The sequence below is a fragment of the Xenopus tropicalis genome, chromosome 10, assembly GCF_000004195.4.
Source record: "Xenopus tropicalis strain Nigerian chromosome 10, UCB_Xtro_10.0, whole genome shotgun sequence".
NCBI lineage: Eukaryota > Metazoa > Chordata > Amphibia > Anura > Pipidae > Xenopus > Xenopus tropicalis.
In genome coordinates this window covers 45,420,077-45,447,098 of record NC_030686.2, presented here as the reverse complement: position 1 = coordinate 45,447,098, position 27,022 = coordinate 45,420,077, and the positions used below count along the sequence as shown (strand labels likewise).

Here is a 27,022-nt window from a genome sequence, read left to right as displayed (position 1 = left end):
ATTCTAGTCCTGCCCACTGCTTGAGCTACAGACCTTGTGCCCCTCCCACTCTGTGTTACCATCTGAGTATTCTAGTCCTGCCCACTGCATGAGCTACAGACCTTGTGCCCCTCCCACTCTGTGTTACCATCTGAGTATTCTAGTCCAGGTAGGGCCGTTCCTGCCATGATGCAAGGTGAGACCTTGGCAGGGAGTAGCCATTTACCAGGGGGGCAAAAAGCCGCTTGTGGTAACTTTAAGAGCCAAATTTTTGCTTTTTAAAAGGAGCATTCAGCTCTGCTAGTGCAGAGAGCGCAATAGTCCCCTCTGGACCTGTTCCGACACTTTGTAAGCACGGAGCGGAAGCGGCATCAGCCGCAGGATTACCGCTGAGTCCAGGCCACTCTTTTGAAAGATCTCTGACCCTTCCATCTATAAGCTTCCATCCTGTAATCCAGGTTACTGCTTGTATTATAGACTCACTACCCCCCATAAACTGATATCAGAGTGTTCTAGCCCAGACTCCAGCGCATTCATTTATGAAGGGGGGTAATACCCCAAGCTTTTGTATTGTTGCACCCTTTTTGCCTCCTGCAATATATTAACAACCAATCATGCACCTGATGAATGTGGGTGCTTACCATACTGCCTTTATACCCTGGGGGTGGGGGGCTTCTCCCCATATTGCTAGACCACTGGCTGATTGCATTACTGCCATAAAAGTAAATATGCCGTTTCCATCTTGCCCAGCGGCTAATCAGTAAGTCACCTCACCCCATCCATAATTAAATGACCAACAGTGCCGCCCCCCCCCCCCCCCGGTGATTTGCACTCACTGTAACAGCCCCGCTATGAATGGCTTACACTGGCAGTGGGTACAGCAGCATTGTCACTATGAGAGCAGGGAAAGGAGGGGGGCAACTGAACAAAGTAGAGACCTGTGGGCTCAGCAAAGCCTGGGGATCACTGTCTATAGAACTTTCCACTCCCAGAGCAACAGCCAAGAAACTGGGCAACCAAATAAAGCTGGGTGACTGGGGCACCATTAGTTAAACATAAAGAGGTCCTGTTGGTTCATTTAAAGGACAATTATGATATATACGTTTGTTTTAGGCCTTATATTCTGATTAAAATAAGCTATATTTGTACGTGTTGATGTGGGGAGTAAAATACAGACACTAGTGCATGCTTATGGCATATGGCACATAGACGAATGCGGAGTAGGTCCCTTTAGGGTGAAGACACACGGAGCTACTAGTAGCGGCTACTAAACTCCAGAAAATACCCTGCAATAGATAATAATGAGAATTGCCTCTGCTAAAACACATGTAGAGACAGTTATCCGTAAATGATCAGCATTGTCTATTTTAGTAGCCGCGACAAGTAGCTGCTACTAGTAGCTCTGTGTGTCTTCACCCTTAATGTCCAAAGCCTTTGCAGCAATGTTGTTTAATAAGGATATTAGCAGTTTTTCTGCTGCTAGTTGTTATCACATGCTCCTTCTAGTGGAAGAATGCAGAATCTATTAATAAATATATCTACGTGCTGATTTAAAATATATAAATGGATGCCCCGGACTGGCCCACCAGTATACCAGGAAAACTCCCGGTGGGCCCAGGTGTCATTTGCTTTGTATGCCTATACCATGGCCATTATTCATTACTACTCATTGTAAGCAGCAGTCCTGCCCTGCTTTATGGCTGAGATTCTAGCTATCTGTATAACAGAGCATTCTGTCACAGTGGCACAGATCCTATCTGATCCCCCCATTGTAAGCAGCAGTCCTGCCCTGCTTTATGGCTGAGATTCTAGCTATCTGTATAACAGAGCATTCTGTCACAGTGGCACAGATCCTATCTGATCCCCCCCATTGTAAGCAGCAGTCCTGCCCTGCTTTATGGCTGAGATTCTAGCTATCTGTATAACAGAGCATTCTGTCACAGTGGCACAGATCCTATCTGATCCCCCCATTGTAAGCAGCAGTCCTGCCCTGCTTTATGGCTGAGATTCTAGCTATCTGTATAACAGAGCATTCTGTCACAGTGGCACAGATCCTATCTGATCCCCCCATTGTAAGCAGCAGTCCTGCCCTGCTTTATGGCTGAGATTCTAGCTATCTGTATAACAGAGCATTCTGTCACAGTGGCACAGATCCTATCTGATCCCCCCCATTGTAAGCAGCAGTCCTGCCCTGCTTTATGGCTGAGATTCTAGCTATCTGTATAACAGAGCATTCTGTCACAGTGGCACAGATCCTATCTGATCCCCCCATTGTAAGCAGCAGTCCTGCCCTGCTTTATGGCTGAGATTCTAGCTATCTGTATAACAGAGCATTCTGTCACAGTGGCACAGATCCTATCTGATCCCCCCATTGTAAGCAGCAGTCCTGCCCTGCTTTATGGCTGAAATTCTAGCTATCTGTATAACAGAGCATTCTGTCACAGTGGCACAGATCCTATCTGATCCCCCCCATTGTAAGCAGCAGTCCTGCCCTGCTTTATGCCTGAGATTCTAGCTATTTTCATATAAAAAAAAAGCATTATTCAAAAAACATTTTTTTTTTGTGTGCGTTAAGCACTTTAAGGTACTTTATACCACCAGTGGCCAACTCTGTATATATTATTTTCCACTGACTTCATCTGGGAAACTCTCCAATGGTTTTTCTGCCCAGCTAAACCCAGCAAAAACATCTGCCTCTTTTTCAGGTTAATCTGGCCACAAGGGGGCACTATTATGTAGTCATCTATGACATTACATTTTAAAATCACCCACTTGTTCTGCAGAGCTGTAAATAAAATGAAAAAAAAAACCAGAAGCATTACAATGGACACGAATGCAAACTATGAAACAAGCATAAATGGAAACCTGAGGTCAGAGGGTTTGTTGCCTGAAAAACTCGCCTCAAAAGGCATCGCCCCGCAAGTTACCATGGGTGGCAACCAGCTCTCTATGACTCTAAAAGTCACTCTCCTATAGTTCAAGGGATATTTGACATTCCATATGATCCTCACAGTTCATATTAATTGGCCTTCAGGTGAGCACCCATTCCACTGCCCACCATAAGGGGGCAGCCCCACAGTTTGGGAAGCACTGAGCTAGAGATACGGGTACCGACTGAGACGTAGCAGATACTTCTGCCAATCAATACAAATCATTACGGCATTTAACTTCTAAATAAAGTACTCCCTAAGGGCAGTGACACAGGGGGAGATTAGTCGCCGCACGACAAATCTTCGTTGTCGCAGGCATACGTGGATTTGCCGAAGTCGCCTTTACATTCTAGCCGGTGGGATGGCATAGTGGGGAAATTAGTCGCCCGCGACAACGAAGATTTGTTGCGCGACAACTAATCTCCCTGTGTGTTACTGCCCTTACAATGTAAAACACACCCTAATAATCAATAATAATGATAATGCTGACAATAATGTTCCTGAGGGTTACCCTTAAGGTCCCCATACAGGGGCCGATTCAAGCTGCCGATATGGGTCCCTTAGACCGATTCGGCAGCTAATAGGCCCGTGCACTACCGACGGGCCTGCCCAGATCGCCCAGATCTTGATCGGGCAGGTTAGAAAATCTAGTCAGATCGGGGACCGCATTGGCTCGTTGATGCAGTCTCCGGACCGACTTTGCCTATACCTGTCGTTATAGCCTGGATTCTCCCGATATCGCTCATCCGTAGGTGGGGATATCGGCAGAAGATCCGCTCGCTTGACGACATCGCCAAGCGAGCGGATCTGAAGGTGTATGGGCACCTTAAAATAAGGATGGTCCAGTCTGTCACTAGAGGGGGCACTTTATCCCTCTCCCCCTTGCTGCCCCCTGGGTGGCTGTACTAGTGAGTGGGAGGGATCAGCTGAAGATAAGCAGGCAGCCAGAGCGGATTGCACTAGTAGCAAGTGGGCTCTGCTTGTGATCTTTGCCTCCTCTCACCCTTGGACAGTGCTAGGCGTGGGGATCCTTTCATATGCAGAACAGGGGGTCGCACACCTGCCCCCAACAGCCAAGGGAGGGCTGAATCTGAGACACCGCAGGTGGGAAGGAGTTTCTTCCTGTAACAGATTCAAAACTTCTGACCCCAGTGTGCCCAACGCAGAGCCCCGAATCCATCAATGCGCCCCCGTTGGCTGAGGGCTGTGGGGATCGCGATTGGTGCCCTGACGGTGTGCTCCCTGTTCTATGGGCGCTACTATAGCTCGCTGGTCAGGTAAGAGAGGCACGGGGATAGGAAGTGCACTTTGTTCCCATGGCGGATTGGGGGTTAATAACTGGCAAATGCCCAATGGATACTTCGAAAGAAAGTTTAATGGTTCAATGCCATGGACCCTGTCCTCTGTGCCTGGGAGTTCCTACACTCACATGTGCCCATTACTCATGATACCAGTCTCGATCTAGGTCTCCCTCTGAATGTCGCTCTGGCTTATAGCCCTGGTGATCAGTATCAAGGTGGCAGCCGCATACCTGGGGTTAATTCATTTATAAAGGGAACAGTTTTGGGTCAGATAGGATCTGTGCCACTGTGACAGAATGCTCTGTTATACAGATAGCTAGAATCTCAGCCATAAAGCAGGGCAGGACTGCTGCTTACAATGGGGGGGATCAGATAGGATCTGTGCCACTGTGACAGAATGCTCTGTTATACAGATAGCTAGAATCTCAGCCATAAAGCAGGGCAGGACTGCTGCTTACAATGGGGGGATCAGATAGGATCTGTGCCACTGTGACAGAATGCTCTGTTATACAGATAGCTAGAATCTCAGCCATAAAGCAGGGCAGGACTGCTGCTTACAATGGGCGGGATCAGATAGGATCTGTGCCACTGTGACAGAATGCTCTGTTATACAGATAGCTAGAATCTCAGCCATAAAGCAGGGCAGGACTGCTGCTTACAATGGGGGATCAGATAGGATCTGTGCCACTGTGACAGAATGCTCTGTTATACAGATAGCTAGAATCTCAGCCATAAAGCAGGGCAGGACTGCTGCTTACAATGGGGGGTCAGATAGGATCTGTGCCACTGTGACAGAATGCTCTGTTATACAGATAGCTAGAATCTCAGCCATAAAGCAGGGCAGGACTGCTGCTTACAATGGGGGGATCAGATAGGATCTGTGCCACTGTGACAGAATGCTCTGTTATACAGATAGCTAGAATCTCAGCCATAAAGCAGGGCAGGACTGCTGCTTACAATGGGGGGATCAGATAGGATCTGTGCCACTGTGACAGAATGCTCTGTTATACAGATAGCTAGAATCTCAGCCATAAAGCAGGGCAGGACTGCTGCTTACAATGGGGGGGGATCAGATAGGATCTGTGCCACTGTGACAGAATGCTCTGTTATACAGATAGCTAGAATCTCAGCCATAAAGCAGGGCAGGACTGCTGCTTACAATGGGGGATCAGATAGGATCTGTGCTACTGTGACAGAATGCTCTGTTATACAGATAGCTAGAATCTCAGCCATAAAGCAGGGCAGGACTGCTGCTTACAATGGGGGGATCAGATAGGATCTGTGCCACTGTGACAGAATGCTCTGTTATACAGATAGCTAGAATCTCAGCCATAAAGCAGGGCAGGACTGCTGCTTACAATGAGGGGGATCAGATAGGATCTGTGCCACTGTGACAGAATGCTCTGTTATACAGATAGCTAGAATCTCAGCCATAAAGCAGGGCAGGACTGCTGCTTACAATGGGGGGATCAGATAGGATCTGTGTCACTGTGACAGAATGCTCTTTTATACAGCAAAAAAAAAAAGTGCAAACAAATACAAAATACAACTTAAAATTTTAACCGTTAGCATACATTTCCACATGACTCCCAGACTCCTAATACCCACATTTGGGCTAACTAGGATCTAGTTCTCACCATTCCTCCCTAGGTAACATGTGGGAGCAACTGGTTTGTGTGGCTTTAGGCTCCCTTTGGGTAACCCCACACGTGGATACCTCTCCGGCATGGGAAGAGCACTCTCCCCGTTGTTATAAGACATTTCAGTAGCACCTAATACAGGGGGAACATTTTTTGTGAATATCTTTCAGTTGTTACTCTTTACTTGTATAGTTGTTTTAGACTTAATTTTACTAGATACTGTATTCACAATGAGACTTCTTCCCCCTCCATTCACCTTGCCAGAAACATCAACCTCTCCCCCTTGCTGCCCCCTGGGCGTGACGGTGGCTGTACTAGTAAATGGGAGGGATCAGCTGGAGATAAGCAGGCAGCCAGAGCGGATTGTACTATAGTAGCAAGTGGGCTCTGCTTGTGATCTTTGCCTCCTCTCACCCTTGGACAGTGCTAGGCGTGGTGATCCTTTCATATGCAGAACAGGGGGTCGCACACCTGCCCCCAACAGCCAAGGGAGGGCTGAATCTGAGACACCGCAGGTGGGAAGGAGTTTCTGCCTGTAACAGATTTGGAAATTCTGACCCCAGTGTGCCCAGCGCAGACCCCGTATCCATCAATGCGCCCCCGTTGGCTGAGGGCTGTGGGGATCACGATCGGTGCCCTGACGGTGTGCTCCCTGTTCTATGGGCACTACTATAGCTCGCTGGTCAGCGTTGCCAGGTAAGGGGGCATGGGTACGGAGATTGCACTTTGTTGCCGGGATTGGGGGTTAATGATTCACATATTGTAAGTTCAACGGGGCAGGGACCTCCTTCCCACTGTGTCTCATTCCACATGGCACTTACTCCCTGTGTATTTATACTTATTTATTGTATTTATTATAACACTTGTCCTCCCTGTGTGTAATTGTGTATATTGTAAGACTGTACAGCGCTGCGTACCCTTGTGGCGCTTTATAAATAAAGTTATACATATGCCCAATAGTTACTTAGAATGAAAGTTTGGTGGTTTAATGCTGCAGACCCTGCCCGCTCTTTGTGCCTGGGAGTTGCCACACTCACTTGTGCCCAGTGCCTATGATGCCAGTCCCAATCTCAATGTCGCTCTAGCTTATAGCAAGTTCAGCAGCCCTGGGGGTCAGTATCAAGGTGGCTGCCACATACCTGCGGTTAATTGGTTTAATAAGGGAAATGTTTTGACTGGAGCTGCCTGTGACCCCTGGCATACCCACTTCCATACCAGGGAGGGCTAGCCAGTCTTGTTCTATTTGTGCTGCTTTGCCCTCCCTTTGTTTACTATGTGCCAGTGTTCAATCAGAACTGTCCCCTAAATAAACTGATAAACCCCAGTTAGGGGGTCTGCTGTGACCTTGATACTGACCACCACAGCTACTCCCAAAATAGCATCTGACATGTCTCTCTTTCTTTGCTTTCTTGCTGTGGCACTAGTTGATTCTGCCCTCCAAAACTGTTGTTTGTCTTACTGTGCCAGTGGGCCCCACAGCAACATTATTTTAGGGGCCCCAAAACTTCTAGAACTTGAACTGCATTATCAATATATAGGAACTGCTTTTTCATTAGAGCCCCATGGCCCTACATGGCCCTACTCAGCCAGACCTGCAGATTTAGGGTCTGCTTCCTCTATATATATATATATATATATGTATACTGTATATAAATGCCCTTTTACTGTGCCCTTATCTGTGTCACTTGCCTGCCTCATTACTTTCCCTGTGCCAGTTCTCTGCTTCACCCCTCAGCAATGCCAACCCTCTGTGTCACCTGTCAGCCTCTCCCTTCACGGATGCCATTTATCTGCCTCCGCACTCAGGTGTGCCAGGTATCTGCTTCTGCTCCCCATTCAGTGTCCCCTTGGAACTGCTCCAGCCAGGCTGCTGAAGGGACTCTTATTACCATCAGTGGCAACGGAGAGAGGAGTAACAATATATTTAATTTTAAGTTTCATAGTTGCTTTTTGCCTTTGGTTCTGTTCTGCCACTGTGCCACCTGTGCCACTAACCTGATCACATTGCCACACAATTGCCATTTATCTACCACTACCTTTATCTCTGCCTTTTATTTGCTGATACTTGTGCAATACCCCTGGCAATGCCCTCACCCAGATCTTTTTTATGCTGTTTTCAATTATGCCAAAATCCTGCCACTCCTCCACCTTTGTATCTTCATTTCTGGTCCTAGTTCATTTGTGCCAAATGCCCACATGTGCCTTTTTTTTGTGCCACTCACTCACCAGTGAATACTATACCTGCCTGGGTGCCACTCAAATCTATTCTCTGCTGCCACGTGTTCTCTTGTGTCCTGTATGCCTGCTCCTACATCACCTGTGCCTCTTCTCTGCCTGCTACTCATTCACTTGTGCCAAATGCCTGCCAGAAATTCTATTTGTGCCATATGTCTATGTTAATTCCTACCAATGTCTTTGCTTCTTACCCCTACTCGTGCCTCTGCCCTGTGCTGTTACCTTGTTGCCTTATACTTGTGCCAAACCTACTGCATCCCTGCTGTGCCAAAGGCCTGCCGCTTTCTATCTGCCAGACATTGGTCTGTTGCTGTGCCACAAAGAGACAATACTACTAAGCCCAGACTGACAATTTGTAGACTGTAGCAAACTTTGGTGGGGCTGCTATAAGATGCCATAATCAGTCACTATTTATTGGGCTGGTGGGGGGGCTGTTCGGGCATCATTGTACTTGAAATGCCAGGGCCTATTTTGAATCACAGTCCAGACCTGACTACTTTTATAAAATCAAATGATTAAAACCGTTATAGTTTTGCAGTAAGGCGAGGTGCGAAGTCTGAATCGGGTAGGTTGACAGCTATGCCTTGCATGTTCTGCAAAGTGTCATGGGAAATGTATGCAGACAAGCATAAGCACTTTAGGCTGCAATGGAGCATCTAATATACTCTAAACCCTGTAAAGTCTACAGCCGTTGTTCACTGCTCTTCGAGTGAGTAAATTGTTCCTTCCTGGCTCCGGTAATCAGTAGTGAGAATTATTCCCTAGATTAAACTGTTTCTGTTGTAGTCCTGAATATTCTGCTTATCCTGGACGACATCTAAATCTTTTTGATGGCTTTGCTGTAATGTGCCACCACACCCTCATCCCCTATATCAGCCCTGTCCAACTCTTCCCATGTAGCGTGCAATTAGATGATGTAGGACATGGATTATATATATAATGTTGAAGTCATGCACTAAAGTGTTTGCCTTTTAGGCAGGCAAGGGCCATAAAAAATGCCTTGCAGGGCCACATCCAGCCTCCGGGCCTCCAGTGGGACAGCCATGCTCCATATGATCTCTTCTTTATTGTGCTTTATATTTTTATATGTTCAAATTCCTGTTCTCTAAAGGAAATCAACATTTTAAAATGTATTGTTCCTTTGTTCATTTTAAGTGCATGTTACTCTACTTCTTTCAGCTCAGCTATAATATGCTTTTATGATGTTAACTTCAGAATTGCCGTGAATACTAAAGGTGGTTTCATGAATTAAATATTGTCAGTGTTGAAGGCAGCCTCTGGCTGGCTGTCTAGTTCTGACTCCTGCTTAGAATTACATTAATTTAATCTTGCAAAATGCATTTTTTTAAAACAGGAAATTCTTAAATTTCCCCAAAGACTTCATTTTGCTGCCCATAATAACTGGCTCTTCACTGCTGCTTGGGGCAAGGTTCTTACCTTCCTTATGGCAGGAGCGGCCCTGGGGAGCCAAGTGGCAGGGCAAAGAAGTTACCGGTTGGATAAAAACTGATAGAGAGCTAAACTGACAGGAACTAAACGGATGGACAACTGGGATCAGAGCATAAAGCGAGTGCAAACAGAAGGTAATGACATATAAAAGGGAATATGAGAGGTAGGGTGACAGACTGGACATGGGTTGCACTGGAATAGATCAAACTGGGATTACTGGATTAGAAGAAAGAGGCTGAAGAGAGGGAAAGTGGAACAAACTGGTAATGCAAAAAGTAGATAAATACAGTAAAAAAAAAAAAGATTCTTGTAGATGAAATGTCGTAGTGTAGCTAATGGAACTCAGTAGTAACGTCAATATATGTTCTTACCCTTAGGGCTCTGACACACGGGGAGATTAGTCGCCGCGACAAATCTCCCTGTTCACGGGTTGCCATCAGTTGCCATCCCACTGGCGAACATGTAAGCCGCCGGTGGGATGGCACACGTGGCAAATCGGCGAAAATGCCTCGCTAGGCAGCTTCGGCGATTTGCCGAAATCACCTGCGCAGCGTGTACCATCCCACTGGCGACTTACATGTTCGCCGGTGGGATGGTAGTTCGGGGAGATTAGTCGCCCGTGACAAGGGAGATTTGTCGCGGGCGACTAATCTCCCCGTGTGCCAGAGCCCTAAGAGAGAATGGAGCAGAGAACAGTAAGTGGCATCAGAGGGAATGTTAATGGGAGTTTGTTGAAGTCGGCAAATGAGTGGATCTTTTCCCGATATTGGGCTACAAACGGCAGGCATAGACACCGGCAGCCTAATGACCACATCAACGAGCCAATGAAAATCAAACCTACCTGATTGAGATCAGGCCAATTTGAAACTAAATGTCAGACGGGTAGGCCCGTTGGCGGTGCCCATGCACAAGCAGATAAGCTGCCCAGATGAAATGTGCCTGTGTATGGCCACCTTTAGTGGAGCTGATAGGATGGCAGACCGAGTGTAAGCAGAAAGGTGATTGTTTCCAAGGGAAGAAATCTAAAGAGAAAACAGAATTGAGTGGTAGGAAGTGGAGCACAAAAGAGAATGAGTAGCAAAAGAAAAAAGAAACAGAGTGTGGGTGGAGCATGAAGGTGAACAGAGCAAGAAGTGGTGGAGTTACAGTGAGTTGTACTGGATGTTGCTGGTACAAAAAGGATGGGGATGGCATTAGGATAGTGATAATAAGTGGAGCAGAAGGGAGAGGCATTGTGGTGACTGCAATGAAGGTGACTTTTCTCCGGCTTTAGTTTTGCCTCAATGTATTACAAACTAACAGCAATGTGGGAGAGGCCACAGCAGCCCCCTGACTGGGTAATAACTCAGAGTGTTTGCTCTTTTGTTTTGGGTACAAGCTGAAACTTGCAGCAGAACGTTATAGCCATGGGTTATTTTCGGAGCTCGGCTGACAGGCCCCTGTCGTAGCTTTCACACATAATTGGGATCTTCTTGGGTGATTATTTGTTCCAAAGAAAGGAAATGTGTCCTTATTATGCTGAACAAAGCCTTGCTGCCATCATAGGAGCCAGGCTGGGCGTCAGTTCCTAATATATCCCAAGGGACACAGGCTTATGCCAAGTCTGCTTTTATTCCCAGCATTCTCACCAGGACCACATTGACATTTGTAGACATTCCGGGTGAGAACATTTGCTCTAAAGTCCGACACATGGTTCACTAAAGGTCCCCATACACGGGCTGATTGTAGCTGCCGATATCGGTCCCTTTTCCCGATTCGGCAGCTTATCGGCCCGTGTAGGGGCAGAAATGAGGGGCCTGGCCGACCGATATCTGGCCTGAAATTGGCCAGATATCGATCGGCCAGGTTAGAAAATTCAGTCGGATCGGGGACTGCTTCGGCTTGTTGATGCGGTCCCTGAACCGACTGCCCCATTGCCGCCGTTAGAATTCGATTGTTTGGCCCCAGGGCCAAATGATCAAGTTTGCCTACATTTTACCCGATATCGCCTACCCATAGGTGGGTATATCGGGTAAAGATCTGCCCGTGTACAGTATAGGCAGCTTAATGCACTTAGATAAAACAGGGCTTGGTAGCCTTTACATACTGTGCTATTCTCTGTAGGAGACCTACTGCAAAGGAAGCATTTGTACTGGTACAGAATAAAGTAACTGTCATATCAACTGAAACTAATATTATCCATCCTTATGATGCTGTGTGTGCTTTATTGTGCCGCCGGATAACGTTCCTGGGACACTTAACATTTTATTAGATGTTTTAAGTATTCGGCCCTATGGGGCAACTCAATTTTGCTCACTCATGGTTGAATTTACTAGCCACAGGGCAAGGGGGTGTGAACACTGGGCAGAGAGTGGCATCTAAATCCTAGAGTTAATGGAGCAAATTAATCACAGCACAGAACAATCTCCGTGACAGTTTCTGCAAGTTTCACTGTTTAACTAGTGTTGCTTAATGCCCTAAAGAATGGTGACAATGCATTGGCTTGCAGAATCTCGGCCTACCTGTTTATCCCATACATTCATAAGATGCACTGTATGCAGCCTGGGGGTATTCACCCCATTACCCTGAAAAAAAACTGGTGAAAAATTTGAAAAATGGCAAAAAATTAGCAAAGTGCATTGTCAGTGCAAGTCAATTGGCGATTTTTTTTTTTTTACACACAACAATTTTTACATGCAACAACATGCAGGCATCATTAGGGTTGCCACCTCTGCCGGCTAAGAAAGCCTGGCAGGGGGTGGGTGATGTCATGGGGGGCAGGGAGGAGGCGGATCTGTGATGTTGTAGGGCGGGAGGAGGTGGGGCGTGACATCATGGGGGCGGGGCTATGCCGCTGATCGCCACGTCAATGTTACTGAGTCCTGCCCAGTTTTCCTTATTAGGGAATACGGGCAGGAGGCTTCGACCCGGGCAGCCCTTCCGAAAACTGGGCAACCCTAGGCCATCATTTTTTCATGCAACTTTTTTCTTACTCCAAATGCAACTGTCAATGGGCACTTTTTTACAGCCACTCTTTTAGTTTTGGTGACATTTGTCTTGGCGACTTTTTTGTCACGCAAATTTTTTTGTGGCGGATTTTGCGAAAATAATTTACCGGTGGTGAAATGTGGAATTTTGCTCCGAATCCATGCCTGGCAAAAAAAAAAAATGAACTCATTACTAGTATTAAGCACTTAATTTTAGCAGGTGTAGGGGAGGGAGTTTTGGTTCCGGAATCCGAACCCTTTTCAGCAGGATTCACTGAATCCGAGTTCCAGGCTGAACTGAATCACGTGAGTTTTGGCCACATGTAAAAGAAAATGACAAGCTTTTTTCTGCTATATATAGAGGCCCGTATTTGTGAAAAGGCCCCGGCCTTCGGTGGCACAAATTAAGGGGCCACACCTGAAGCATGCATCCAGAGCACTAGGGACTAGCCACACAGGAGACTGTGCCCATTATTTGAATCTACGCCGACCCCCAACTCCTCAGGAGCCCAGAGGGACACTGGCTGATAAGCAATTTCAGTATATATTTAGGAAAAATGTCTTGTTTCTAACGTTTTGGGGGCCCAAAGAAGATTTTTCTATTTATTTACACCCCTGGACATGTGTTTTTTCTCTTCTTTTTTAGTTGTGAAACCAAAGCTATTTTTTCATCTGAACAAACGCTGCAGGTTTCCCATTTGATTACACCCCTGTGGTGCCGTAAGGGTGACCAGATGTTAATTGCCTGCCAGAGGGCAATAGCTCATGGGCTGCCAACAGCTGACAGACAGCAAATGTAAATATATGCACAGAAAACCCATGCATAGATAAGGTGCTTCGGATATTTACCCATACCCACCCCTGTATTTTTTTGCATATACGCATGATTATTTATCTACTCTGTGTATATATAGGCCCTCAGCCAGGCTGGATGTACATGTGTAACACAAGGCAAATCATGAATGGATAGTTTCTGATTATTCAGTAATTACAATATGTCAGCATGCTTGGCAGCCCTGGGTACATATTTGTGTTTGGTGCCCCCATGCTTGAATCAGCACCAGCAGCGATTCGTTGCTGACTTTTCAATGATGCCCCCATGTGCCCAGTGTTTGGCACAATTGCGCTCTCTGCACTAGAAGAGCTGAAATTTTAATTTAAGAATCACAGGTCCAGAATCTGCCACATACACCATGACACCCTAAGATCCCTAGGATCCGCTCGCTTGGCGAGGTCGCCAAGTGAGCGGAGCTTCTCCGGATATCCACACCTATGGGTGGGCGATATCAGGCTAACTCAGGCTAATTCAGATTAGAACGACGGGTATAGGCACAGTCGGTTCAGGGACCGCATCAACGAGCCAATGTGGTCCCTGATCTGAATACATTTTTAAACCTGCCTGATCAATATTTGCCCGATTTCAGGCCAAACGTCGGTCGGGCAGGCCCGTCATTAGTGCCCATACACGGGCAGATAAGTTGCCGAGTCGGTCTAAGGGACCAACTAGAATCGACCCGTGTATGACCACCTTAAGAGTTCGGGTCTGTGGCCTACCTGGCAATGTAACTGTTGTGCTGCTCCTGCCTGAAATCACATAAATAAATGGTAACATCAGAATGAAAAAGTAACTGTAAAGATTTGAACTTGACAGTGAGCCTGGTAGGATATGGTTGGACTGGGTTGAGTCGCCACCAAATGACCCATGGGCCGTAGGGATGGAGAGCATACAAGGCACCACACACAGTATGGCCTACATTCTTTAATTCCAATCATTGGTGCAGAGAGACAAATTAAAACATCAGCAAGAGAATCTCCAGCCCCCCTGTCCTCCAATACCGATGCACCATTTACTGGCCGACATGTTGCACTGGCAGCTCATATGTATTTCCCAATTCACAAACGACTGATAACCATAACATAGGAATATTGGTTGGTATTGGTGAGCCCCATACAGGTACCAATAACTGTACAAACCTTATGATATTATTATTATATGTATGGCCAGCTTTAGACAGTTTAGTTACACTGCTTTTAGTTAACATTTTGGACAAAGACCAGATTATAGAGGATCAAGAAGAGGATATACGAGGGATAGTGCAAACAGATGGCTACAAGGCCCACCAGCAGCAGTGATATGGTTTGTAGGTTAGGCCGAGAGAGATTCTTTATAACATACTATAGATTAGTGCATGTCTGTATGGAGGGGATGGAAATGGAAGGATTAAAGGGATTGGTCATTGCTGTTGAGTGGAGGAGTTACAAAACCGTGGTGGCTAATTGAGAATAAGAAAGAATCTGGGCTGGGATTCAAAATAGGCCCTAGCATTTCAAGCACACAAGCGCGAGACCCAAATGAGACCCAACACGAGACCCTAAGCATCCTCCAACAACCCACTAAATAGTGACTGTCTATGGCAGGGATCCCCAATCTTTATTACCCATGAGCCACATTCAAATATAAAAAAAAAGTTTTAAAAGCAACACAAGCATGCAAAAAGCTCTTGGAGGTGCCAAATAAGGGCTCTGATTGGCCATCGGTAGCCCCTATGTGGACAAGCAGTCTTCAGGAGGCTCTGTTCAGCAGTACATGGATTTTTATGCAACCAAAATGTACAAGCCAAGAATTCAAAAATAAGCACCTGCTTTGGGGCCACTGGAAGCAACAACCAAGGGGTTGGGGAGCAACGTGTTGCCCCTGAGCCACTGGCTAAGAAACACTGGTCTATGGCATCTTACAGCTGCCCTTCTGGCATTTGCCAAAGTCTACAAATTTCCCGTCTGAGCCTGGAGAGTACTTTTGCAGTTTCCCTCCTTTAATGCATATCAGTTTAGCACCATTTTGCCAGTGTATGGTTTACTCCCTTTCATTATAACGGGCCAATTCCTTGACATGCTGTCCAGCACCCGTATACGCAATTCTTACATGCAAAGCCACCAGGTATCCACAAGTTTGCAGATACTCAAACCACTGCAGGACTCTATCATAGGCCCTTTGCAATGCAGAAGCAGTTGGCTGAGCATGGTTAATATGAGAATATGAAGTAGGGATTGAGCCCATGGAACAGCTTTTCTTTGCCTTTAGTGGCACATACAGTGGCAGTGTTCTCCTACATGCACTGTCGGGCCTGTCCCTAAGTCACAGAGTTTGTTTTTATTCCCACAAGTGTTAGGATGGTTCGGCCATACCCAGTTTTTCAGTACTGTTTCTTCTATTAAGTGAGCATTGAATATTGTAGAAATGTAGATGTAGAAATGCAATTCTTTTAGCTGCCACGTGTACAGGCAGACACATTTGTTCATAGAGAATCTTTTTGGCTCCAAAGTGCCATATTTTTTGTAAGCCTTTCTAAATCCAACACCCAATTTCGTAATTTCTTTAGCAGACTTTTTCTTTACAGTTTGCTTGCACATCTTGTTGTGTCATTTTCTGTTCTATTTCTTTCCCCTCTCTCTCTTGGTCCCCCCCTTTCCCTCTTTAATAGCCTGGTTTAGTTCAAAGGCACAGGGCGCAACAGAATCCCAAACAGATGGGTGCCGTAATTCACCCTCTGCACGTTCCTGCGGGGTTCCAAATGTCACAGCTCTGTGTCCTGCTGTCCCCTTCTGAATTCTTGTTTGGCTTGTGCGTCCTGCCAACGCCCCTAGCCCCCCACCCTTAGCCCTGCCGCTGCTCTCATACACAGAGGCCAGACTGTTTACTGGACTGTTTGATTGTCAGCCCTGAGATTAGCTGAAATGGTTTTGTACCAAAGAACAGATTCATTAAAAGGGCACTGGACACATGTCATAGTATTGTACATTATAGGAGCCGATACCAGCTGGAGATGAAGTATTTCCGACACAGAAATGATTGTGTTGAAGGGTGTATAAATGAGTTATAATATAATAAATAATAAACTTTCTCTTTGCCCCATGCAGGTCCCCACAGGGAGGCGTAGGGTATGACTTTCCAAGTAAGGGCTTGGAGTGGATCCCAGCTGTTCCACATGGACGGGAAAGGTAAGGGCTGCTGGGATGTTTGGCTTAGTCTGATCTTACAGATTAATAAAATGGGATTTCAGTGGGGAATTTGGGAATTATGCAGATAAGTGATGTCAGTATTTCCTTTCAGGAACAGGGAGTTGGCTGAGACGTTGAGAGTGCAGAGACCAAGTAAGGTAATGGCACCTCTGTACCCCACCCCAGATACCATGCATATGCTCCTGAGGCCTTATTTCTCTCCTTCATTACCCCCATCTCCATTCCTTTCTCCAAACACCACCCCCCCATTCTTTTTTTCCCAATCCTTTTCCTGCCCAATGCTCTGGCTTCTCCCTTCTCCTCAACATTCTCTGTATTTTACTACTTTATCCACAGGGTCCTTTATCCTTTTTTCATCTTGCTCCTCATACTGCTGTTTATACTGTTCCAATCCCTTGCTCCAATGAATCTAATATAATTCCTTATCTTCCACCACGGAGCAGGTACCCGGCACATGTCCAACTTCGCTGCAGCTGCGGGTAAAGAATGATTCCTATTTCAAGACCATCTTTAACTTTGAGGTGCCCCTGCTGTTGTGGAACAGTCACCTGACAGAGAACAACTGGGATACCCTCAGCAAGAGGCCAGTCCCCTACGGCTGGAAAGATCTACCCCGGGAAGGTAGAGTTACTCTAAGCATACAGTATAACAAATCAAGGACAAGTCAACCCAAAATATTTTTGTCTAATTAAAGAAAGCATAATTCTAAGCAACTCTGCAATATACATTCATTTCAAATTTGCAATGGTTTTTTACTTATTTGTATATATAATTGCTATTAGAAGCAGTGTTTGACGGTCCTTTACTATCCCCTGCCCTGGGGGCTCTGACTGAAACAATGTAACACAAAGCAGCAGCCTGACAGACCTGACTCGCTGCAGGAGACATTTGCAAAAGTAACATACGGGTGTCCTTGACTGTGCCACCCTCAGGGGTTTAAATGCTGGGGAAATTCCCAGTCATTTGAACAGAAGAAGCCACTTGGTGAGACATTTTCAAGAAAAACTGGATGAATGAGAATCTTTACAGACATATTACATTGGAAAGTTGATTGAATTTATGTTTTTTTTATTAGGCAAAAAATTATTTTTGGTATTGACATGTCCTTTGTACACCCACCCTTTCTTATTTTGATCTTCCACTTCTGTTTTGTAAAAAAACTTGCCTAAAATAAACCTACATCCTAATATCCATTGTGACCTTCAGCGCCTGCCCGGAAGGATGCTGGGAGTTAACAGCACCAGGATGGTTACAGATCTGACACCCCCCCAGTTGGAAAGTTCCAATCACACCAGTGACTCAACTGGGTCCCTTCCCACTGCTTCTCTATAGCACAATGGCTTTATAAGAGTGAAATAGAGAATGTTTCGCTGCTTGGGCAGATCAAGTGTCTGGTACAATGGGACTCGTTCTTTTTCGGCAGAACCAAGCGCGCCTACGTGCGACCTAATTTGCTTGGGCCACAGTGAAAGCAAGAGCTTGGGTGTCTGAGTGAGTGTAACCCATTCAGCGCTGCAGAAGATGGCACTGTTTATTGCACATTAACAGAGCTAATGCTCTTCTATAGCTATAATCACCGTCCTTTTGCATGTGGGTAATTGTGACATTACATTATTAGGGTGAAGACCCGCGGAGCTACTTAGTAGCAGCTACTTGTCACGGCTACTAAACGCCAGAGAATACCCTGCCAGTACTGAGAGTTGCCTCTTCTGAAACAGACGTAAAGACAGTTATCAGTAAATGATCAGCATTGTCTGTTTCAGTAGCTGCTACTAGTAGCTCCGTGTGTCTTCAGCCTTAAGTGCTGTGACAGACGGGGAGATTAGTCGCCCGCAACATACTTCCCTTGTCGCGGGCGACTAATCTCCCCGAAATTCCATCCCACCAGCTTAAATGTAAATCACCGGTGGGATGGCATACACGGCGCCCCGATTTCCCGAAATCGCTGAAGTTGCCTTGAGAGGAAACTTTGGCCGACTTTGGCAAATCGCGGCGCCACATATGCCATCCCACGGGTGATTTACATTCAAGCCAGTGGGATGGCATTTCAGGGAGATTAGTCGCCCGCGACAAGGGAGATTTGTTGCGGGCGACTAATCTCCCCGTCTATCACAGCCCTAAAATAGAAACTGCTGGCTTCAGAGACAGCTGTGAACTGTGAATAACAGTATCTCATTTCCTCGTGTGTATATTGTTCTTATATTTACATGTCAAGCCTTACAGCATTTCCAGCTTTAGATCATCGGAAAGGAAGTCTACAAGCTAAAAATACAAACAGAAGACAAACGCCTTTTAAATGAGGTGGAATTAGTAATTCAATACTAAATCAACCTGGACTTGGCATACTGTTATGAGAGGGATTTCTGACACTTGATTAAAAACATCTTTACTCTGCAAATATTTGGTGATTATGCCACTAACTGGTTTGCGCTGTAACATAAGCCCTTTGTTTGGCAGCGGCCGCTCTGGCAACAGCATATTTCTAGGCAAAAAGCTTTTTTTCCCCTTGATTTGAAGGGAATGCAGATTCTCTTATCGCCTGGTCAACAACATAGGATCTAAAGGTCCCCATACACGGGCTGATTCTAGCTTCCGATATGGGTCCCTTAGACAGATTCAGCAGCTAATCGGCCCGTGTATGGGCACTACCGACGGGCCTGCCCGACCGATATCTGGCCTGAAATCGGCCAGATATTGATCGGGCAGGTTAAAAAATCTAGTTGGATCAGGGGCCGCATCGGCTCGTTGATGCGGTCCCCAAACCGACTTTGCCTATACCCGTCGTGATAATTCGATCGTTTGGCCCCAGGGCCAGATGACCGAATTAGCCTGGATTCTCCCGTTGGTGGGGATATCGGGAGAAGATCCGCTCGCTTGGCGACATCGCAAAGCAAGCAGATCTGAAGGAGTATGGGCACCTTAAGTTGTTGGCAGGAAAACGGATAAATATTAGCAATTATACTACACCCATTCATCATAATTCTTTCTTCAGATGTGGCCTCCGCACTCAAGCTGCTCAATGACTCTGCAAACAAGGCCATGTTCGAGAGGCAGGGCCCCCAAAAGTGCATCCGTTGTGCCGTGGTGGGGAATGGGGGCATACTGAATGGGTCGAAGAAGGGAAAAGAGATTGATGGGCACGATTATGTATTCAGGTAAGCAGGGAAATGAATTGTCAGGCAACCATTGGCATGACCTGACTGTCATTTATTACAAATGTCTGTCCTTATGTTCTTAAAGAACCAGTAGCACCAAAAAATGAAAGTGTTTTAAAAGTAGTGTAAATATAATGTACAGTTGCCCTGCACTGGTAAAACTGGTTTGTGTGCTTCGGAAACACTACTACAGCTTGTGTAAATAAGCTGCTGTGTAGCAATGGGGCAGCCAAAAGGCTCAGGTTACCTAAGAGATAACAGATAAGATGCTGTATGTATATATATTTATGTTTGATTGAGCTTATCCGTTATCTGCTATTTAACCTGTGCCATTTAGCCCTACTTCAACCCCATTGATAGCAGCAGCTTGTTTATATAAACTATAGTAGTGTTTCTGAGGGCTCTGGTACACGGGGAGATTAGTCGCCCGCGGCAAAACTCCCTGCTCGCGGGCGACTAATCTCCCCGAGTTGCCTTCCCCTGCCATCCCACCGGCGAACATGTAAGTCGCCGGCGGGATGGCAGACGCGGCGGGGCGATTTCGGGAAATCGCCGAAAAAGCCTCGCGAGTCTTTTTCGGCGATTTGCGCGAAATCGCGCCGCCGCGTCTGCCATCCCGCCGGCGACTTACATGTTCGCTGGTGGGATGGCAGGGGGAAGGCAACTCGGGGAGATTAGTCGCCCGCGAGCAGGGAGTTTTGCCGCGGGCGACTAATCTCCCCGTGTACCAGAGCCCTGAAGGGCAACATTATATTATATTTTAATTACTTTAAAACACTTTTAGGTGTTACTGTTACTTTAAAAAAAATGTGCCGTAGTGTAGTTGAATTAGGGACAGTAAAACACCAGCTATACACAGCTTGTTACAGGCCCCAACCCATTTCACATCATTGTGTTTATATGTGTTACATGCATGGCCACCATCAGTAATCATAGAGTCCCATACTGCTGCCCTCCTTCCTGGGCCCCCAATTATTAGCCCATTAGTCCCAGGGCCCCCTGAGTAGTGGACCCTGCCAACAAGTAAAATGGAGCCCCAATGAAAAAAAAAATGTCTGTCACACCTCTAATATGCCCTGGTCAGATCACAATTATGCCAAACCTTCACCAACCCTAAAGGTGGCCATACACAGCAAGATCCGCTCATTTGGCAAGGTCACAAACAAGTGGATCTTCTTCACACCTATGGGTGGGCGATATCGGGCTAATTCGGTTGTTTGGCCCTGGGACCAAACAATCGAATTAGAATGGCGGGCATAGGTGCCTTTGGTTCAATGACCACATCAACAAGCCGATGTGCCCCCAATCCAATGAGAAAATCAAACCTGCCCAATCGAGATCAGGCCAGATGTTGGTCAGGCAGGCCCGTTGTATGTGGCCCCCTTAACCCATGATGCTGCCCAATCTCCACAGGCCATGCCCCTTTTGTGGCCCATACATAATGCCTTTTCATCTCATGGCCCCCCTCAACCCTTTGGTCCCTGACTACAGTACCCTCTCTACTGCCCCTGAAGATGGCCATGGTTACATGGTATAAGTAAAAAACACCTAGATAGGGACAACTCATATAAAGTTGTTATGGCCCTACCACAACTTAATCAGACATACTGTAACACCCTGACTTTCAACATTTATGTTTACTACCAAGTCGCTGTGGGATTTAGTTCACTAGCAGCCAGAGGCAGAAAATGCTAGATTTTTCTCCCACCCCAAGCCAAGCAACAAGAATATAAAGAACTATATATATATATATAAATTATAAAGTACGTGTCTAGCATTGTTTTGCTTTCACATGGATAGAAAGGTGCATGTTTAATCACTGCTGTGCAACCCTTCCCTGATCACCACTTCCTTCCCTTCTGCCCCCTTTCCGCTGCACTGGGGGCTGTGTGACCACATACTTCTCTCTCTCACTAACTGTACTTTAGGTACATGTGATAAACAGGAAGCGGTTTGATGAGCATTGCCTACACAAAGGACCCAATTCACCCTTTGAACATAATGCAGTCTTATTAGAAGTTAATGTACTATATTTGGGTTGCTGGGATTTGTAGTTCAAGAACTGCAGGAAGTGACAGGTTGGACAATTCTGATATAAGTTTCCTTCTCCTGGTACCATTTGGCTTTCTATGCACACTATAGTCCCTTCCCTGAATAACATTTTGCCTTATTCTACAAACTATCCAACAATTGCAGCCCCTTCCCCTAACACAGTGATCCCCAACCAGTGGTCCTTAAGCAACATGTTGCTCTCCAACCCCTTGGATGTTGCTCCCAGGGGCCTCAAAGTAATTACCCATTTTTGAATTTCTGGCTTGGGGGCAAGTTTTGGTTGCAAAAAACCCAGTGTAAAGCCAAACAGAACCTTCTATAGGCTGTCAGTCCACATAGGGGCTACCAAATAACTACCATTATTTGCACCCCCAGGAACTTTTACCATGCTTATGTTGCTCCCCAACACTTTTTCCATTTGAATGTGACTCACAAGTATAAAAGGTTGGGGATCCCTGCCCTAACACCATCTTTTCTTTCTATACTGTACTTAAGGCTGAATGGGGCTGTCATAAAGGGATTCGAGAAAGATGTTGGCACCAAGACGTCATTTTATGGTTTCACGGTCAACACCATGAAGAATTCTTTGATATCTTACCAAGAGCATGGCTTCACCGAGACACCGAAAGGAAAGGTAAGCACATACATAACTAACTAGCTCCATAGGGAAGAGCTGCATATGCATAAGTCTACCATCAGCTGCTTCTATTGTCATCTCCTGGTTCTCCCCTAGTGGATAAAGGCTTTATAAATGAGCAAAGAATATAGCTTGATGGGGCATTTTGGGTGCTTTGGCCAAAGGTATCCTCCTTAAACCCCCTAACTCCAGCATTTGGTTGGGGCCCCTCTTAGGCCATTAAAGCAACATGCATTAAAAGTTCAACATCAGTCAAAATATCAGGGTTTGACCCCTTATCCCAACCTAACTGACCCTTGTCCGGACTTTTCTTTGTAGCTAAGAGAGCAAATTGACATTGCACACAAAGCTTACCCTACCCTTGGCATTTGGGCTTTTCCTCTAGTACCTCTGTTTGCCCTCAGCCCTATAGTCTGGAAATTATCTAAAGGGTTGAAGGCTTGAGATATCTGATCTAGGGTAATAAATCCCATTGTTAGGCTTCTATCTCATGATGTCACTGGTGGGCCAAGTTATAACAGAACCCAAGGCAACCCTCGTCACTGCCCCCTTCCTGCTGCCACCATTCCTTCCTAGTCACTAGGGAGCTGCCTCTCCTGTCTCCTAGTTGGGACAGATGTCTATCCCGAGTGCAGTTTGGCATCTTATTCTCCACTAACAACTTCAACAATCCATGTTTTTCCCTTCAGGATCTGCATTACATCTTCATTCCCTCTGACCTGCGCGACTATGTCATGCTGCGCTCTGGGATCTTGGGAGTCAAGGTGCCCAGTGGATATGATGAAGGGGATAAGTAAGTAGATGGTACTATGGCCTTTCCTTCATTCTTTGCGGAATACGGCACTTTATTTATTTGCGATTTCTTTTCAGACCCTCTGAATACTTTGGACCCAAACCTTCTCCCAAGAAGTTCAAAATGCTTCACCCAGATTTCCTGCTGTATACAAGGGATAGGTAAATATAGAAACCATTTGTTTTGACTGACTGTTCTTTATTCTCACAGATTCACCTTCATGTTGTACATGTATTGTCCAAGGGGGTGGCAAAGTTGGGGGGCAGGAACGGGAGTTATTGTTATTAATATCATCCTTTATGTTTCCCTACCAGATTCTTGAAATCAGACATATTAAATACGGAATATGCCAGCTTGTACATGCCAAGTACTGGGGGGCTGATGCTACTGACTGCTCTGCACAGCTGTGACCAGGTAAGGTAGCCCCCATTTCCTCTGTTAATGGCTTGGCTTGCTTTTTTTTTTTTTTTTTTATACATGGGGCTTCTTAGTACTAGACTTCAAGGGGGGGTTATACACCTCATCGCAATGTAAGCTCAGCGAATAGGGCTTGTGCTTGGCATACTTTCTAGCCTATTGTTTCAAATAAAAAAATATCAATAGTTTGCCCCTTTAGGGCCATGGTAGACGCAACAAATCTCCCTTGTTGCGGGCGACTAATCTCCCCAATATGCCATCCCATCAGCTTGAATGTAAATCGCCGGTGGGATGGCATACGCAGCGCCGCGATTCCCCGAAATCGCAGAGGTTGCCTTGAGAGGAAACTTCTGCAATTTCAGTAAATTGCGGCGGCCGCATATGCCATCCCACCGGCAACTGACATTTTCGCTGGTGGGATGGCATTTCGGGGAGATTAGTCGCTTTGTCGCGGGCCACAGCCCTTAGTACTTCCTGATCCAAAATTTTAGAAAAATAAATTTACCAGTCCACAGAGGAGCCCCTGATAATGGTTGCTCTGATGCTTCAATAAGGGAGGGATTTGTTTGTTCAAAGGTTGATAGTGATTTGAATTGTGTTCATTTTTATAAAGGGTAAGTTTATACTGTCCTTTTAAACACTCTTACTTTGAAGGACAAGGGGTCCCACTTTGTTAGGCGACCCTAGTGAACCTATTCGCTAAACTTGGGCCTGCTTAGGAGTGGGGACTTTTTGAATGATTGTCTTGCTGCCACCTTATCTTCCTACTGTTTCCTTTCACTGTCCCTGGCCAGAACAATCAACAAACTGGTACCTACCAGTGAACTGCCCTTCCATTGCAGGTGTCCTGCAGCAAATTCATACCTTTCTCTCTTTGCCCCAGGTGAGCGCCTACGGTTTCATCACTCCAGATTACAACCGCTATTCAGACCATTATTACGAGCGGCAGAAGGTACCCCTAGAATTCTACGCCAATCACGACATGCTTATGGAAATGCAGCTGTGGGGCAGGCTGCACGACAGAGGGATCATCAAACTGTACAAGAGATGAGAGGAGGAAGGTTCATTCCCGCGTAGCAATTGGGTCCTCATATCTCTCCTGTCCCCCTTGTGGAACTCAGCAACTGGGGTGCAGAGCACTTGACAAGATAATATACCTCTTGTTAGAACACTGGAAATGGGAGGGCGGCTTGGCTTTCCCTGGTTGGACCATTATGTCAACATGTGTGGAAAAATGGCATCAAGCTGAACAACTGGGTTTATAACCACTGATTACTTCATATTCGAGTGGCCTTATTGACATTTAAATTGTTGCTCTGGGGCAAAACATTTCAGCCTGATGAAGAAGGCAAGGCTGAATTCCGACTCACCCTGCGTTGCCTTTACTGGGGTGCAATCACCCCGACACTTGCTGCACTAACTGACACAATGTGAACTTGGCCAGAGAAGATACGGAATAACCTTTATACTGTGACTGTAGCATATGTCGTAACTATGTAACTATTTGCAAAATTTGTACCTTTAATCCGATGGGGTTTTTTTGGGAAATTTTGTATTCCTCCTTAGAATTAAAGGGGAAGTAACAATTTAGTACGATGTAGACAGCGGCGTTCTGTTTAGCCGCTGACCTACGCGTTTAACGGTGTTCGAATTATTTAAACGTTTAATTTGACAGTGAAATTCTGAGACAATCTGCAAGCGGTTTTTGGTTTTAAATTATTACACCTTTTGTCCAGCGGCTCAGTCTCTGGTTTCTAGGGTCCAATTTACCCTAGCAACCAAGCAGCGGTTAGGATTTAGAAGTGACAGAAGAATAGCAGTGAAACTAAATGAAGGGTAAATGTTCTGTTTGAGAGGTGCTAATGTCACCACTGTGATGCCAGTGTTCCGCAGTCTTCTATTGGCTTGTGCCTTTTTAACCCTTCCCCTGCTAAAGATATAATTGTGTTCTCTGAACTTCTAGCAGTAAAAGCGATGATAACTACTTCTATCTGTTTGAAATATGGAAATATTGTTTTTAAATAAAAGTTTGTTAAAATTTCTGGTGTGGTCTTTAGATGGTAATATATATTATATTGCTTGTTATAGATGAGACAATGGGAATCATTTAGTGCAGTAAGTGCAAAATAAACAGGGGCACACTATTAGCACTTTGAACCCTGCCCTGAATGCAGAAGAATAGCTGTGAGTCCCCCTATGAATGGGCCCTAGGAGCAGAACATAACCAGACCTGGGGTCCAATTGCTTTTATACCCCTTAGTGCTCTTGTACTTGGGGTCAGAGTAAATAAACCCTATTGCCTTTAGCCAGTAGCAGCAAGCATCACAGAAGGCCACTTGGGGTGCTGTTTCCTTGGTTGCTTATTTCTACTGATAATTATATAACTTAGAGACCATACAACAATCCCAGCTGGGAAATCAGAATGATTATGGCTTCATGTTGATCCGCCCAGGCTACATACAGCACGTGTGCCATCAGCCTTGCATGCTGGGTATTTATAGAGGGCAGACCAAATGCCAGCAACTTGCCTTGTACTAAGGGCCTTGGGCTGACCCATATACGCAAACTATCTACTGAATGGTAGTGTGTTGGGGGTTTCCTTAATGGAGAAGGATCTGGGGGTTTTTGTAGATCACAAGTTGTCTAATTCCAGGCAGTGTCATTCTGTGGCTACTAAAGCAAATAAAGTGCTGTCTTGTATAAAAAAGGGCATTGACTCAAGGGATGAGAACATAATTTTGCCCCTTTATAGGTCCCTGGTAAGGCCTCACCTTGAGTATGCAGTGCAGTTTTGGGCTCCAGTCCTTAAGAAGGATATTAATGAACTGGAGAAAGTGCAGAGACGTGCAACTAAACTGGTAAAGGGGATGGAAGATTTAAACTATGAGGTGAGACTGTCGAGGTTGGGGTTGTTTTCTCTGGAAAAGAGGCGCTTGCGAGGGGACATGATTACTCTGTACAAGTACATTAGAGGGGATTATAGGCAGTTGGGGGATGTTCTTTTTTCCCATAAAAACAATCAACGCACCAGAGGTCACCCCTTTAGATTAGAGGAAAGGAGCTTCCATTTGAAGCAGCGTAGGTGGTTTTTCACGGTGAGGGCAGTGAGGTTGTGGAATGCCCTTCCTAGTGATGTGGTAATGGCAGATTCTGTTAGTGCCTATAAGAGGGGCCTGGATGAGTTCTTGAACAAGCAGAATATCAAAGGCTATTGTGATACTAATATCTACAGTTAGTACTAGTGGTTGTATTTATAGTTTATGTATGTGAGTGTATAGATTGGTAGGTGTGGGTTAGGTGTGCTGGGTTTACTTGGATGGGTTGAACTTGATGGACACTGGTCTTTTTTCAACCCTATGTAACTATGTAACTATGTAACTATATATGGGCCACATGTCTCCTGTCACATTCCTCTGCACTTCATTTTAACACTGCCGGTTACTAAATT

At 45.8% G+C, this 27,022-nt stretch overlaps 1 protein-coding gene across 3 annotated transcripts; it reads left to right on the top strand.

Moving 5' to 3' along the window:
• The first annotated feature begins 3,871 nt into the window (after positions 1 to 3,871).
• On the top strand, positions 3,872 to 25,616 carry st6galnac2 (ST6 (alpha-N-acetyl-neuraminyl-2,3-beta-galactosyl-1,3)-N-acetylgalactosaminide alpha-2,6-sialyltransferase 2). Of its 3 annotated transcripts, none has more exons than XM_031894018.1 (10): positions 3,872 to 4,186; positions 16,419 to 16,499; positions 16,612 to 16,657; positions 16,961 to 17,141; positions 19,513 to 19,675; positions 22,223 to 22,361; positions 23,054 to 23,157; positions 23,235 to 23,318; positions 23,472 to 23,571; positions 24,458 to 25,616. In XM_031894018.1, exons 1-10 carry the CDS (start codon positions 4,092 to 4,094, stop codon positions 24,623 to 24,625), a joined length of 1,161 nt encoding a protein of 386 aa, XP_031749878.1. In that variant the 5' UTR covers positions 3,872 to 4,091; the 3' UTR covers positions 24,626 to 25,616.
• Positions 25,617 to 27,022: the final 1,406 nt, after the last annotated feature.

Coding starts and splice junctions, on each gene's coding strand:
- st6galnac2 (XM_031894017.1), top strand. CDS start 6,443: ATGCGCCCCCGTTGGCTGAGGGCTGTGGGGATCACGATCGGTGCCCTG. Junction 17,142..19,512: donor GAAAGATCTACCCCGGGAAG/GTAGAGTTACTC, acceptor TTCTTTCTTCAG/ATGTGGCCTCCGCACTCAAG. Junction 23,158..23,234: donor GGATATGATGAAGGGGATAA/GTAAGTAGATGG, acceptor ATTTCTTTTCAG/ACCCTCTGAATACTTTGGAC.